The sequence below is a fragment of the Mugil cephalus genome, chromosome 22, assembly GCF_022458985.1.
Source record: "Mugil cephalus isolate CIBA_MC_2020 chromosome 22, CIBA_Mcephalus_1.1, whole genome shotgun sequence".
NCBI classification, from domain to species: domain Eukaryota; kingdom Metazoa; phylum Chordata; class Actinopteri; order Mugiliformes; family Mugilidae; genus Mugil; species Mugil cephalus.
The window spans coordinates 623,887-638,262 of record NC_061791.1 but is presented as its reverse complement, the minus strand read 5'-3'; the positions used below and the strand labels follow the sequence as shown (position 1 = coordinate 638,262).

General features: G+C 40.0%; 4 protein-coding genes, 1 long non-coding RNA gene and 1 pseudogene across 6 annotated transcripts; 3 read left to right on the top strand and 3 right to left on the bottom strand.

The window, feature by feature from the left end:
- Positions 1-1,245: 1,245 nt before the first annotated feature.
- On the bottom strand, positions 1,246-2,733 carry LOC125000030. 2 transcript variants are annotated; one of them, XR_007111261.1, is made up of 4 exons: positions 2,556-2,733; positions 2,130-2,384; positions 1,760-1,959; positions 1,246-1,677 (listed from the first exon to the last, which is right to left on the bottom strand). It is a non-coding gene; the product is annotated as an uncharacterized LOC125000030 (long non-coding RNA). The 2 variants fall into 2 exon arrangements; XR_007111260.1 differs by lacking the exon at positions 2,556-2,733 and having other exon boundaries at positions 2,130-2,190; positions 2,288-2,530.
- Positions 2,734-2,767: 34 nt separating this feature from the next.
- Positions 2,768-4,603, bottom strand: LOC125000403. The gene is made up of 5 exons (XM_047575951.1): positions 4,321-4,603; positions 4,010-4,219; positions 3,515-3,871; positions 3,197-3,425; positions 2,768-2,810 (listed from the first exon to the last, which is right to left on the bottom strand). Exons 1-5 carry the CDS (start codon positions 4,481-4,483, stop codon positions 2,768-2,770), a joined length of 1,002 nt encoding a protein of 333 aa, XP_047431907.1. The 5' UTR covers positions 4,484-4,603.
- A 1,388-nt stretch (positions 4,604-5,991) lies between these two features.
- LOC125000026 (histone H2B) lies at positions 5,992-7,245 on the top strand. Its single transcript, XM_047575349.1, has one exon. The coding sequence runs from the start codon at positions 6,326-6,328 to the stop codon at positions 6,698-6,700; it is 375 nt and encodes a 124-aa protein (XP_047431305.1). The 5' UTR covers positions 5,992-6,325; the 3' UTR covers positions 6,701-7,245.
- A 1,847-nt stretch (positions 7,246-9,092) lies between these two features.
- On the top strand, positions 9,093-10,620 carry LOC125000021 (histone H1-like). The gene has a single exon (XM_047575343.1). The coding sequence runs from the start codon at positions 9,137-9,139 to the stop codon at positions 9,740-9,742; it is 606 nt and encodes a 201-aa protein (XP_047431299.1). The 5' UTR covers positions 9,093-9,136; the 3' UTR covers positions 9,743-10,620.
- Positions 10,621-11,530: 910 nt separating this feature from the next.
- On the top strand, positions 11,531-12,425 carry LOC125000024 (histone H2A-like). The gene has a single exon (XM_047575347.1). The coding sequence runs from the start codon at positions 11,906-11,908 to the stop codon at positions 12,287-12,289; it is 384 nt and encodes a 127-aa protein (XP_047431303.1). The 5' UTR covers positions 11,531-11,905; the 3' UTR covers positions 12,290-12,425.
- Positions 12,426-12,825: 400 nt separating this feature from the next.
- Positions 12,826-13,341, bottom strand: LOC125000027 (annotated as a pseudogene).
- Positions 13,342-14,376: the final 1,035 nt, after the last annotated feature.

Genomic DNA, 14,376 nt, shown 5'->3' with positions numbered 1-14,376 from the left:
CGATGTCTGTGAAGATTCTCAGTCTTCCAGGTCATGGTGTATCCAAACAGCATTTAAGAAAGGCATCTGGTCTTGTTGAACTTCTTCAAAACGTTTCTCCGCTCATCCGAGTTGCTTCTTCAGGTCTGAGAAACTGGTGGGAATCTCGACTGGACATTTGTGAAAGGCTCAAGAAGAAAAGACATCCCAGAAAGGACAGGGAGGAGGAGAACAACATCATCATCTCCTACATAGCTGGTGTATCTGAGTATTTCTTTCCATCACATGTATTTAATGCTATAAAGTCCATATAAATCCGTTAGAATGAGAATTGTGATTTTGAAAAACTGTGGTCACTTCTCATATTATCTTGTGGATTATGATTAGCACATATAGCACAGGTAGCAGAAACATTTTTAGAGTAGTTTCAGAATCATAGCTACCATCCCTCCTGTTGAAATATGACAAGGTCCATGGCTCAATAAAGCAGCATATTTAAATGAACTGTTTGGGAGGAGTGGTTTGCCTTCAGGCCACTTGATGGTCTCTGTGTGGTGTCTGTGCTTTAGCTATAGAAGGTCTGCTGACTCCTAGGGGGCATATTTGTCTTCTATATCTGCTTCGTGGTTTCCTGTTGAGACAGGATCAGTTGGTTTTGTGTGTGCTATATATTTGACACTTTTTTATGCAGTTGTGTTGCTGCCAGTAAGTCTAAAATGAAGTCTTTGTGGTTAGTAGGTTTTCCAGGTGATGTTATCATACCTCTATTCTTCCAGTGATGTGATGTGAAGACTTGTATTGTGGAAAAAGCAGACAGACTGTCAGTATAAATGCAGTTTTGTCTTTGTCTTTAGTCAGTGCTACTAGTTCTGCTGGAGTTACTGCTGCATAGCTTGTAACGTTGGACCATGTGGATTATTCAGTGGTCAGTGTCGGTCTGATTTCATTCATGAGTTCATGTGTTCAAACCAGGAGCAGCAGCGTTCCACGTCAGTGAACTTCAACAAACGAGCTGTTCAGCAAATGTTCTCCTAGCTACTGTAGTGAGGCAACTTCTGCTGACAGAGGAGACACAATGCTGATACAGTGAGTTTTACAGACGACTCTAGGAACTCTGGTCATCACAAAATATTAACTAACAAAAACATCTGTCACGTCAGATATTTGAGTTTTTAGCAACTTGATGCAAATGAATGGAGGCTCGAAAATGCATGAAAGATGAAACTGACAAATTTAGAGTCACTCCTCATAACATGCTGTCTGAGATGCTTCAAGATTTATTTTGTTTGATTACATTTCTGTTCCTTCCCCACAACTTGTATGATCTCTTCTATCATTATACATGAAGTTAGGGTCAGGGTTGCTGTCTTCCCTTGGACTCACTACTGTGTAACTGATGCAACTCAATGTCAATCACATGAATTTAATTTACAATTAATACTGAAAAGCAAAAAAGAAGTGGTTAAAGTAAAATAATTATTGAAAGCAACATGAAGGATGAATGACATAGAAAATCCATTTGGCTTCTGTTGGGCCTCAGACGGACAGCAGGTTCTATTGTTGGGTCAGAGTGTTGTTCAGATCAGTCTCAGAACATGATCTAATGTTGGAATTCCAATGAACATTTTTTAGCTTTAGTTTTTCTTGACGATGCTGTACAGTAGAAATGGATCCTCCACATTTTCTTGGCGTCTTGTTCTGTGAAGTGAAAATAAACCATTCAGTCAGTTTCTAAACCCACATTTATCTTTAGTTGTTTAGCCTTGGAGCAGTTTCTCACCTTGTGCAACGACTAGAAGAGTTAAATCTCACAGTTGTGTACACAGTGTCCTCCTCTTCCTCCTCTGTTTGACTCTGATCTCTCCTTCTGTTGGAATGAACAACATCTGTCTCCCTCCGGAAGCAGATGCTGCTGTAGTGGACGTCATCCTGTGGTTCTGCTGCAGAGGACGGGATGTCCAACACTGGAACCATGTTCAGCTGAAAGGACAAACACAACTGGAGTGGAACTAAATGTTGAATTGATCTGACAGGAGGTCAAAGAAGAGTTGTGAATGTGATGATGAGTATTTCTTGCCACCATCTCCTGATAACATGTAGGTTAAGACATGAGTTCAGACTGAAATCCAGGATTTCTTGAACCTTCTCACCTGTGCTGTGTTGCCAGGTCTCTCTCCACCGTCAGACTGTTGAGTGAAGCACTTACTTCTTCTGGATACGAGAATAAAGAAATATACAGAGTGAATGGAAGCATTTGATGGTGGAGTGGTGCATTAGTGAACGTGATCACAGCCACAGAACTGATCACCTGATCCACAGGAAGACAGCGAGGACTGAGACAGCGAGGACTGAGACAGCCAGGACAACAGCAGTGATCGTTCCTACAGCTGCTGTTTTATCTGTGTCTGGAGGATTAATAGGAAATATTTACTACCAGTTAATAGAGTCCTATCACTCAGTGTTAACAATGAATGGGTTTCACTGACTATAATTTATATTAGTGGCTCTTACAGCAGTGATCAGGAAGAAGTTGAAACTTTCCCATGGAAGAAAAAACTCAACAAAGACAAACTCACATTTGACGTTGATATGAATGTTTTCAGATGATCTTGTGCCCAGAACGTTCTCAGCTGTACAGTGATACTCTCCAGAGTCAGAGGACTGGATGGAGCTGAAGACAAGCTGTGGTTCTTCACTGACCAGAGTTTTGTCCTTGTACCAGCTGTAGTTAGCTGCTGGGTTAGCATCACTGCTACAGGTCACAGTCACTGAACTGAACTCCACTATCTCAGCAGAAGGAGTCACTGATGCAGAAGGAAGCTTTGGAGGATCTGTAAAAGAGAATATTAAGATTATTTATCATAAATCAAAGTCTTGATTATCTCTATTGTGTTTCTGTGCTGCAGCTTTCAATGGTTTTAGTGTCATGTCAGTCTGTAACCAACAACAACAAGCCTTTGATGACTGATCATTCTCTAAACCTGGACCTGGGACTTCCAGTCCATACGCTGCACAGATGTTCATGTAACTTGGTTTTGATGTTCTATGTGTCTATGGCTTTTTGTCTCTGGTTTCTGCTGCCTGATGTATTTTCTCAGTTTTTCACCAGAGGGGGCATCTTCATGATGAATTCTTGGATCTTTTTTTTCTTTTTTCTTTTTTTTTTAAATTCTTTTAAAACATTTTGTTGAGGAATGAAGTTGAAGTAAACTCACACAGTGAAGGAGACTGGTGATCCTCATGTCCTCTCAAAGCACAGGAGACGATGTCTCCAGGAGAAAAGTTGACTGCAACAGTAGAAAGTTGCTGTTTGCTGATTTCCTGTTTGTTCTTGAACCAGACGTAGGAAACGTGATCAGCTGGACTGCAGCTGCTGAGACACTTGAGCTCTGCCTCAGTATCAAACTGATGGACTGATATTATTCTGGTCACCTCCACCTGCAGAGCTGCACATGACAACACAATGTTAATGTCAAGAAGAAGAAATAGTCCAACTACAAATACATCCACAAACACAGTTAGTGTTGATCAGTACCTGTGACAGTCACAGTTATTCCTGGTAAAACACTTCTCCATTCAAACCCTTGTGTTGTGAATTTGAAGTGATACTCAGATGAATCCCTCTCTCTCAGGTCACTGATTCTCAGAGTGGAGCGTCCTCCTGTTGTTTCTAGGACTTGAACACGACCTGAATACTGAGAGTCTTTACTGAGGTCCTCAGGCTGTGAGGGATTCTTCCACTGATGACTACGATCACGACTGAACCACAACTTTGACTCTGGGTTTTTATTAGTAGCGTAAATACAAGAAATGTTCACTGATGATCCTTTGGGGGAACAGATTCTTCTCTTGATGTAATTCACTCTGTTGCAGTATTTACTACCTGGAAGACCTGACAGGTCAAGCATGAAAGTGGAGTTGTACAGATTAACAGTAAGAACAGGACATTAATATCCAATCAATGTTAACAACTATATACAGTTAAAGTGAAGTAAGTTTCTATTAAAACACCACCTGAGGAAAAACTTACAGATTAATGGAGAGTGATGATCCTCATATCTTGTAAATGCACATGAATAACTGTTGTCATAGTTGTTGTCTTCAAAACGACTGAATCCTCCACCGGTCATTTGGTTTCCACTTTTGTACCAGATGTAGGAAGGATTCTTCTCTATCAGACATCTGCTTTGACAACTCAACTCTACCCCGTGATCATTACGAGATACCTTCACCTGGAGATCTGATTTCATGCAGGAAGAACAGAAACACAACAGACATTCAGACACTCAGCCATGTTCATGTAGCGTTTGCTAGATGTTGATCATATGAATGAAATCTTACCTGTGACAGTCAGATTGACTCCAGGTGAACCAGTATATTTCCCTCCTGGTTGGTTTGTTGTGAAGCTGAACTTGTACTGAGCTGAGTCGCTCTCTCTCAGGTCTGAGATTCTCAGAGTGCTGATGTTCTTATCATGACTGAGCGTCACACGACCTGAATACATGGAGTCTGTGGTCAGATCATCAGGTTCTTTATCAGACCCTTTGAACCAGACTCTTTCCTCCACAGTCGTAGTAACACCATCTACTCTGTATGGGTATGTGTAGGAGCAGATTATTTCCACTGATGATCCTTTTACAGCGCAGATCTGAGTAGAAGTGTAAGTTATTCCATAACCATTCTGACCCTGAACCACTGGAACACAGAGAACATCAGAAACTAGAACCATATTTAAATGTCAGATTTAAATGTCTCTGAAATTCATAAAATGTGACACGTGGCCCCAAGTTAGTCTGAACTGTGCTTGGACCCAGAACTCAGTCTCTGTTTTGTCTCTTCTCTCTGAGGTTTTATTAAAACTAGGACCACACTTGACAAACACCTGACTGGTTCATCTTTAAGCTCTACTCATTGACTGCTAGTTTAGTTTATAACAAAATGCAGTTGCATAGGAGTTATTTCATCAGAGCTGATGAAGCACAGATGTGATGATTTTAATGAGGTGTTTCTAGAAATATTAATGTAGACGTACAGTACCTGACACAGAGAGAATGAAGACAAAGAATCCACTCGTTGCTGTAGTTAAATTCATCGCTGCTACTCACATTCATCAGTAAAACAGAGTCTGAGTTAAAGCCCTGGTCCAGGGCTTAAAGACAGTTTGTCCTTTGGTTTGATCCAGAAATAAATGTGTTAACCCTGTCTTCCTTCCTCTTTACATGATCCACATATGTAAAAAAAAAAAAAATAAATAAATAATGAAGAACAGAACCAGTAATTCATAAAACTTCACGAACGTCCATTTAACAAGACTGTTTCCACTCAAAGTATTAACATGTTAACTCTCTAGTTAATGACTAATTAGTCTAAACACAGAGTCTCCGACTATTTTTAATAGAATTAAAAGTTCAGAGAAAAGTACAATAGTTTCAAAGGAGAGTTTCTACACAGATGATGGAAACATGACATTGATGCCATAAATGACCATGAAGGTTTTGGTTCCTGTATTTTGCAGATGTTTGTAGAAAAACCCTTTAGGCATTGATTTGTTCAGATTAAAATATACAGAGAGATGCGGCTTCATGATGGTTCTGATGTCAGTATGATGACATTAACAAGATTTGACTTTTGATAATAAACCTCAAAGTAGCAGATTATATTTATTACTATGAATAAAACTCTGTATTTTATTTTGGAGATTCTCGACACAAGGCATCTCAAGAATGTGATACAAATCAGAAGAGTTAAAAGAAAACATGAAATATTCATCATTTAATAATATATACACAAGATGATAAATTAGGTGATACAGATAAAATGAGCATTAAACATGCATATATAATAAGCAGTACCTAATCCCTAAACACTCCCTGTTAGATATTTGAGTTCTTGTCAAATTCATGCTCATGCTCAATTGAGCTTCTTCAGTTCATAAGCAAATGAATGGAGCCTCAATAAGGCAGTAAAGATCAGATGAATTAAAACATCAAGAGTCTCAGAGAAATGTAATAAAACCAAACATAGTCTGTTTAATGCTACACTGGTTGTGGTCAAATGATCCTGTGTAAAGCAGGAATCTAATTTATGTTTATGTCTAGACACAAACACACGCGTCTCAAAAAAATACGATAAAGCATGAATTATTCATCATTAAATAATCTCCATCTTCTCTCTGGTCTTTGTTTCGTCTCCTCCGTCGTTGTGAAAAAAAAAGGCGCCATCTTTGAAACCAGCTCAGCCAATCACAGTTGGGCGACCGCGCAGCGTCATTAGCATACAGTCTGTTCAAATAGACTCGCTGTCTCTGTCGGAGTCTCACTCTTGTCGGAGACTAGAACCCGGAAAGATGCCCGAACCAGCCAAGTCCGCGCCCAAGAAGGGCTCCAAGAAAGCCGTGACCAAGACCGCCGGCAAAGGCGGCAAGAAGAGGAGAAAGAGCAGGAAGGAGAGCTACGCCATCTACGTGTACAAGGTGCTGAAGCAGGTCCACCCCGACACCGGTATCTCCTCCAAGGCCATGAGCATCATGAACTCGTTCGTCAGCGACATCTTCGAGCGCATCGCCGGCGAGGCCTCCCGTCTGGCCCACTACAACAAGCGCTCCACCATCACCTCCAGGGAGATCCAGACCGCCGTCCGCCTGCTGCTGCCCGGGGAGCTGGCTAAGCACGCCGTGTCTGAGGGCACCAAGGCCGTCACCAAGTACACCAGCTCCAAGTAGAGACTCCTCTACCGCCACCACAACAACACAAAGGCTCTTTTAAGAGCCACCCACTGCTACTCAAAGGGCACACTTTCCTTTCTTTATTCGTGGTTTTTATATGAATGTTGGAATTTTTTACTGGGGTAAATTAATAGCATGTATATTGAAGTACGTGTTCACAAGAGTTTGGACTGTGGATACCAGTATTTTAGTTGTGTCTGATTGAAAGGAACAAGGTGAATATGGCTATTGTCAACTTGGATGTGAAGGTGTGTGTGTACATAGCCAGCGATATACTTGTTGCTTTTACCATGTTATATGGTCATGCTGCTTCAGCAGCTCTGTCCCATGTGTGTGGAGTTTAATTAGCTGTAACAGTATTTTTGCGTACCTTATTTTGCAAAGCAAGTTTTCCCATTTAAACCTCAATTTTCCACTGGTTTATCAGAACCGAAGAAGAAAGTCTAGTTGACCTTATTCAACGCTTTTTGGATTACCACTTGGATGACTGAGAACCTTCACAGACATGTGAGACATGTCTTCAACATTTTTTCAGGCCAAGGACCCAAACTGATGAAGAGATTAATTATGGACCCCCTACCTACTATATGTGTTCTATATTAAACTAGTGTTATTCATAAATATAGAGTATTATCATAATTTTGTATTCAATATTAAGATACCCCATATCCCACTAAAATATGTTGGATTCATGTTGTTGTGTATTTAAGGAAATTGAAATACACATTTGTGAAGGAAAGTAAAAAAAAATAACCCACTAAATTATTTCATCTACATGTAGATATTAGACAAAATATTATATTAAACTAAATATATTCACTAATGTCTGGACACATCTTCTCATTCAATTTAATGACAGTGTGTCCCAACTTTCGACTAGTGTTGGACTCAAATGTGTACAATTTAATTTAATTTTTTTGTGTTCCTTTTGACTAGCACAGCCCAACAGACTGAGGCCCCACATACAGAGAGCTGTGTCTTTCATGTGTTTGTGATGCATTTAAAATAATGATTCCTGCAGGATGACGCTTTCAGTTACAATCGGCTCCCGTGTGAACCGATGTAATAATGTCACAGAATAACACTGATGGGACATTTCTGTGTGGACCTTTTAATACTTATTGAACATGTCTGACACTGTTCAATAATATTTCGGCAGATCTCAGGAAAAAGAACAGACCTCTGCTTTGGAACATTTTAGAACAAGAACATTATGGAAATATTTACATGAAATGGACGCTCCTTTTACAGAATAGTCTGTGACCAACCTGGATTTCAAATTTTGCACTTGCAAATTAATGCTATGGGATAAATTAGCACCTGACCCACAGGTCACATGTTTGACCCCCTGAATAAAATAAATATTCAACTGTCTTTATTATTGGTGTATTGTCGATGTCTTCTCTGCATTTTATCCATTTTAATACTCTTTAAGCTTTTTATGTTTAAAAGTTTTAAATATATCAAGCATCAAGAATCAAGAATCTTTATTGTCATTGTGCAAGGCACAACGAAATTCTGTTCAGCAGCTCTTGGTATAAATGTACAGACCTGAGATATATAAATAATATAAATATAGAATAGGAAATATAAAATAGAATAACAAGTTAAAATAAAAAATAGAATTTAAGAATAAAATAAGATGAGATGAGAGGTAGTAGTGCAATTAAGGATATTTAAAGTGACCAGTATGAATATTGCATGTATAGCAGCATGTTTAGACAAGGTGAAATACCTCTTTGTGTTTATTATTTATAAATGTATGAGACATTGTTTTTTTTCTTCTTTTTTTTTTTTTTTTACTTTTACTTTCTCTGTCTTCATTGTCTTCATTTGACCTTTAACGTGTCAGTTTTTGTATAATTTAGAGATTAAACTAAAATCAGAGAGAGTTCGTTCTGGCCTTTGTTGAGTTCAATGAGCTGCTGTTGAACTGTGTTTGCAGAGAAGAGAATAGGCTCTGCTGGAATGACCGTTCTGGGCAGGACGTGTCACTTTTTAGTTTTCACCAGTGAACTAACATGTCTACTCGCTGTTAATCAGATTTTCGTTTGTTTTTGGTGATTTTTTAAACATTTACATGAGAAATCATAGGGAAAAGACCCGGAGCAGCTGCTCTTTCAGCGGCACAAAGGTGACGTTTAATCGCTTCCCAAAGCAAATCCAGACACGTCTTGAAGTTTCTGCGGCTTCCGAGGGAAGAGAAAGTTCTCCGCTTTCATCTGAAGTTGATTTGAATCCTGAAGTTTCCTCCATATGTGAGTTTGAAGCCGTTTTTGTGGAAAAGAAAACACAAGAGTCTCTGAGTTCCTGGAGCAGCGCTGAGGCGGAGGTCCAGTTGAGTCTATACGGTTCTCATGGTGTGTTTAAGTTCCTGTTTTTGCTCGGAAATCCCCATCTCTCTCATCAGACTCAATCTATCTGACAGCAACGATGGCAGAAGTCGCCCCAGCTGCACCCGTCGCTCCGGCCAAAGCCCCGAAGAAGAAAGCGGCCAAACCGAAGGAGAAGTCCGGACCCAGAACCGACGAGATCATCCTGAAAGCAGTCGCCGGCTCTCAGGACCGTAAAGGCCTCTCCTACAGTGCTCTGAAGAAGGCGATGGCCGCTCAGGGCTACGATGTGGAGCACAAGCGGTCCGCGATCAAGCGCTCTGTGATGAGCCTGGTGGGGAAAGGAGCTCTGGTCCAGACTAAAGGAACCGGGGTCTCCGGGTCCTTCAAGGCAGCGAAGGTCACCGACAAGCCGAAGAAGGCGAAGAAAGCAGCTGTCAAAGCTGAGAAACCTGCAGCCAAGAAAGGTGCTGCTGCTAAGAAACCATCAGCTGTCAAGAAACCTAAAGCAGCTAAAACAACCCCGAAGAAGGCAAAGGCAAAGAAACCAGCAGTAGACAAGAAACCAGCAGCAGACCAGAAACCAGCAGCTGATCAAAAACCAGCAGCAAAGGAGGTGAAGAAGACGGCTACACCCAAGAAGGCCGCTAAGAAGGCCGCCAAACCCAAAGCTGTAAAGACCAAGAAGGCTGCAGCCAAGAAGTAAAGATCAACAATCCTGTCTCACTTTCTGTTCTACCTGGAAATCTATCTGTAAAAGTTTGTGATTTTTTTTTTTTAATAATAATAATTCTGCATCAGTTGGTTTCTCTTCTGTCCACCACCAAAGAGTTCCCAAGGGAGAGACTCCACAACACAAGAAATGTGTTGTCATGGAAGTTGACTTCCAGGTTAGTTATCCTAAACGTTTTTCTGGTGTCATTTCATGACTTTATGATAAATTGTTTGAGGCAATGATTAACTTCATGTATAAACATTTTTTTGTTCATTAACATCTTGGTGCTGGTTTTGTGGGGTTTAGTAGGATGTAAAACAATCCACACAATTTCGTTAGCAAACTCTGGCTAGCCATTAGCCTCCTTCACAATAACACAACACAACAGTAAGAGATCCTGGTAACAGAAAATGAGCATTAACCTTCCGTTCTGCTTTGTTGTTGTTCATGTTTGCCTCCACATTGGTTGTGTTGCCACCAGCTAAATTGAATTAAGTGGTTCTATGATTTGATGAATTTGTAAATATTATCAGAAATATCATTTATTTTTCTGTCCATGTTGATGTGACTCTGAATTTTATATTGTGTTCACATTTGTTTCAAGGGATATAGACCAGCTGTTTTTTTTTCTCGTAATTTGTTCTTAAGAGTTTGTAACAACATGTATCGACCAACATTACAACCAGTTCTATTTTAGTGACTGAAGTTATTCATTTTGTTAATACCACAAACTTGACAAATTTGTGTTTCAATCAGTGTTAAGCTTTTCTGAATTCTGTTTTTTAAATTGTGGCTCATCCGTTGTATTTGATCATTCTCTGCACATTTCCTGTTTGTTAAATGTAAATAAATATATTTTTATACTTGCATGTTTCTGCTCATATTTAAAGTGGACATGGTATAACTCCATGCGACTTAGTGTTAACAGATTTATGAAATATATGTCAGCCACAAATGATGTATTGATGTTAGAGCTTTAACTTCACAGCTCACATGTAGGTGCAGCTTCTTACAAAGAGAACATTCAAATAACTGAAATATATAAAGTAAACATAGTTAAGTCTAAGATCATATTTATCCATAAAAAATTAAAAGAAGTAAACTAACAAAATATCTCTCTCAGTTTAATGTTTTTTCTACTGTATTTAAGCCTTTAAACTTTGATAACGTAATTAAAAGTATGGTTCACACTCTGACTATTCAGATTCAGAAAACTTTATTTGCAATTTAACGTAAATGAGCAGCATGACATGAAAAACAAGAAACAAACTAAATAAAAGATACATGATTTGTACAAAAACTGCTATAAATGTTTGAAACTTTCCAAAGTGTCCATAGAGGAAGGAAACATGGCTGTGTGAATAAAGTGGATAAGGGGCAAACAGAGTAAATGTGAACATGACCTATAGGGATTGAATTTTGACATATTAGAGGTTTAATAGATAATAACTAATAATGAAGAGTTGTATTGTCTCCTTCATGATAGTTTTCATTAAAAACCTTGAATACCAACAGCAAAGTATCAGAGTCAATAATGTGACTAAAGATTAATTACATTTCCAGAACTGAAAATTAATTCTTCCCAACAAATTCAAATGGTTCTTTTTTTCTTTTTTTTAATTTCATATATATATTTATTTAATTAAAATAATTTTTTAAAGTTTTACTTAATCTGCCTCTTTTAATGTAGCTTTATTGTAAATTATTTGCATGCTTAGCGCTTTTTAAACAGCTTTTTTCAGCTTTAACAACATGATTGATATAACATGTGATAAGGAGGTCTGTCATATTTACCTACATATAAGCCCATAGATATAAAAATATGAACACAAAGCTAATTTTCATACATAAATAATTCAGTCTAGAAGTAAAAGGTTTCAAATACAGTTAAGAAGAAACACAGCGACTTTATAACATTAATGTCAGTGAACTTTGTTTATTGTCGCCATCTTCTTTCCTTTTTTGAATTTGAAGCCGTTGTGCAACGGAAATGTCGTAATACGTAAAACGTCATCATATAGCCAGTGCCCATTGGTCGATCCTACTACAGTCCCGTTTGACCAATCATCGAGCAGATTCAGGGAAATAAAAGGAGGACGCGTCAGGTTTGGGGTTTATTCGTGTCTACGAGCAGAATAATAATTAAAGCAGAAAATGTCTGGACGTGGAAAGACCGGCGGTAAAGCCAGAGCTAAGGCCAAGACTCGCTCCTCCAGGGCCGGGCTCCAGTTCCCCGTCGGCCGTGTCCACAGGCTGCTGAGGAAGGGTAACTATGCTCAGCGCGTCGGGGCCGGAGCTCCCGTCTACCTGGCGGCGGTGCTCGAGTATCTGACCGCTGAGATCCTGGAGCTGGCTGGAAACGCCGCCAGAGACAACAAGAAGACCAGGATCATCCCCCGCCACCTGCAGCTGGCCGTCCGCAACGACGAGGAGCTCAACAAGCTGCTCGGAGGAGTCACCATCGCTCAGGGTGGTGTCCTGCCCAACATCCAGGCGGTGCTGCTGCCCAAGAAGACCGAGAAACCCGCCAAGAAGTAAACATGAACCTGGCGACCACCAAAACCAAAGGCTCTTTTAAGAGCCACCCACTACTCTCAAAGACACTCATCCTGACCTATATGTGACTGTGTTTATTTGGCCAGTGATGTGTTAATTCTTTCTTCATGCGGGGTGATGGCGCAACGTTTCTAATTTTACTATTCATCTCATTTCATACAGATTTCCATAAGATTTTACTTGATTACCACCCAGGAGAAAAAAAAAGTTCTCCTCAGCTGTAAATGACTGAAATACTGGTGAGCCCTTCACACATCAAACCACATTCACCACTTTCTCCACAGAACACGTATCACACGCCCACAGTAATAAGCCCTTGTTTCCTTGTCCTGGTGTACTGAATTCTGAGTTTGTGAATTCATTTCATTTTTTTTTTCACCTCAACACCCGTTTTCTTGTATATTGTCTGTGATATACACAACATTTCATGCATCATTATTATATGGCTTTAACGTGCACAGCATGGATTGCCACTCCTTCACTTACAGGGAAACTTTGGCTCATTGTGCAGAGTTAAATTTCATAACATCAAGAGGGATTAAAGACTGGCAATTATCCGGCATTATTGTATTATTTAACATAAGAAGTGTGCCCTTTGAGTAGCAGTGGGTGGCTCTTAAAAGAGCCTTTGTGTTGTTGTGGTGGCGGTAGAGGAGTGTCTACTTGGAGCTGGTGTACTTGGTGACGGCCTTGGTGCCCTCAGACACGGCGTGCTTAGCCAGCTCCCCGGGCAGCAGCAGGCGGACGGCGGTCTGGATCTCCCTGGAGGTGATGGTGGAGCGCTTGTTGTAGTGGGCCAGACGGGAGGCCTCGCCGGCGATGCGCTCGAAGATGTCGCTGACGAACGAGTTCATGATGCTCATGGCCTTGGAGGAGATAGCCGGTGTCGGGGTGGACCTGCTTCAGCACCTTGTACACGTAGATGGCGTAGCTCTCCTTCCTGCTCTTTCTCCTCTTCTTGCCGCCTTTGCCGGCGGTCTTGGTCACGGCTTTCTTGGAGCCTTCTTGGGCGCGGACTTGGCTGGTTCGGGCATCTTTCCGGGTTCTAGTCTCCGACAAGAGTGAGACTCGACAGAGACAGCGAGTCTATTTGAACAGACTGTATGCTAATGACGCTGCGCGGTCGCCCAACTGTGATTGGCTGAGCTGGTTTCAAAGATGGCGCCTTTTTTTTCACAACGACGGAGGAGACGAAACAAAGACCAGAGAGAAGATGGAGATTATTTAATGATGAATAATTCATGCTTTATCGTATTTTTTTTGAGACGCGTGTGTTTGTGTCTAGACATAAACATAAATTAGATTCCTGCTTTACACAGGATCATTTGACCACAACCAGTGTAGCATTAAACAGACTATGTTTGGTTTTATTACATTTCTCTGAGACTCTTGATGTTTTAATTCATCTGATCTTTACTGCCTTATTGAGGCTCCATTCATTTGCTTATGAACTGGAGAAGCTACTTAAGCTACTTAAGCTACTTGAAAGTCGTCAAACCTCTTCAAGCAACTCTAAAAGTCAAGCTGCCTTTCTGCAGCCGAGGCTGTGTGACCTGTGAGTGGCTGAGCTGGTTTTCAAGATGTTACCTTTCTGACAAGAGATAAAACAAAGCCCAGGAAAAAAAAAAAAGAAGATTATTTTATGATTTATTTTAACTTTTTCAAATATTTTCAAGGCCCCATTCATCTGAATTACATTGCCAAAAACTCAAATATCTGACATAATAGGATTTATTTCATTTATTTATTTAATAGTTTTTAATATTTTGTTATGACCAGTGTTACTAGTCACTAGTAAAACTGGTCATAATAAAGTACTGTACTGTAAAATCTAGAGTACAGTACAGTATTATGGACTGTAAATTGCACTAGTTTAGTAAGATTAGGTAGCTACTGCTTATTGTTTATGCCATTTTATTTATCATAGTAGGAGATCATCTAAACAGAATCCATGGAATCCACTCCAGTTAAAGGCTTCAGCCAAATAACAGCAACAAACACTGAACATTTAAAAGAAGAGAAAAGTTTCCTGAAGACTAATCTTCCAGAGAGGTTTAGGGAGTTTATGT

Excerpts from the sequence above, each read along its gene's own strand:
- LOC125000403 (XM_047575951.1), bottom strand. The coding sequence starts at position 4,483 with ATGTATTCAGGTCGTGTGACGCTCAGTCATGATAAGAACATCAGCACT. Across the intron at positions 4,220-4,320 it reads AGTCAATCTGACTGTCACAG|ATCTCCAGGTGAAGGTATCT; the intron begins GTAAGATTTCAT and ends GCATGAAATCAG. Across the intron at positions 3,426-3,514 it reads AATAACTGTGACTGTCACAG|CTCTGCAGGTGGAGGTGACC; the intron begins GTACTGATCAAC and ends TGTCATGTGCAG.
- LOC125000026 (XM_047575349.1), top strand. The coding sequence starts at position 6,326 with ATGCCCGAACCAGCCAAGTCCGCGCCCAAGAAGGGCTCCAAGAAAGCC.
- LOC125000021 (XM_047575343.1), top strand. The coding sequence starts at position 9,137 with ATGGCAGAAGTCGCCCCAGCTGCACCCGTCGCTCCGGCCAAAGCCCCG.
- LOC125000024 (XM_047575347.1), top strand. The coding sequence starts at position 11,906 with ATGTCTGGACGTGGAAAGACCGGCGGTAAAGCCAGAGCTAAGGCCAAG.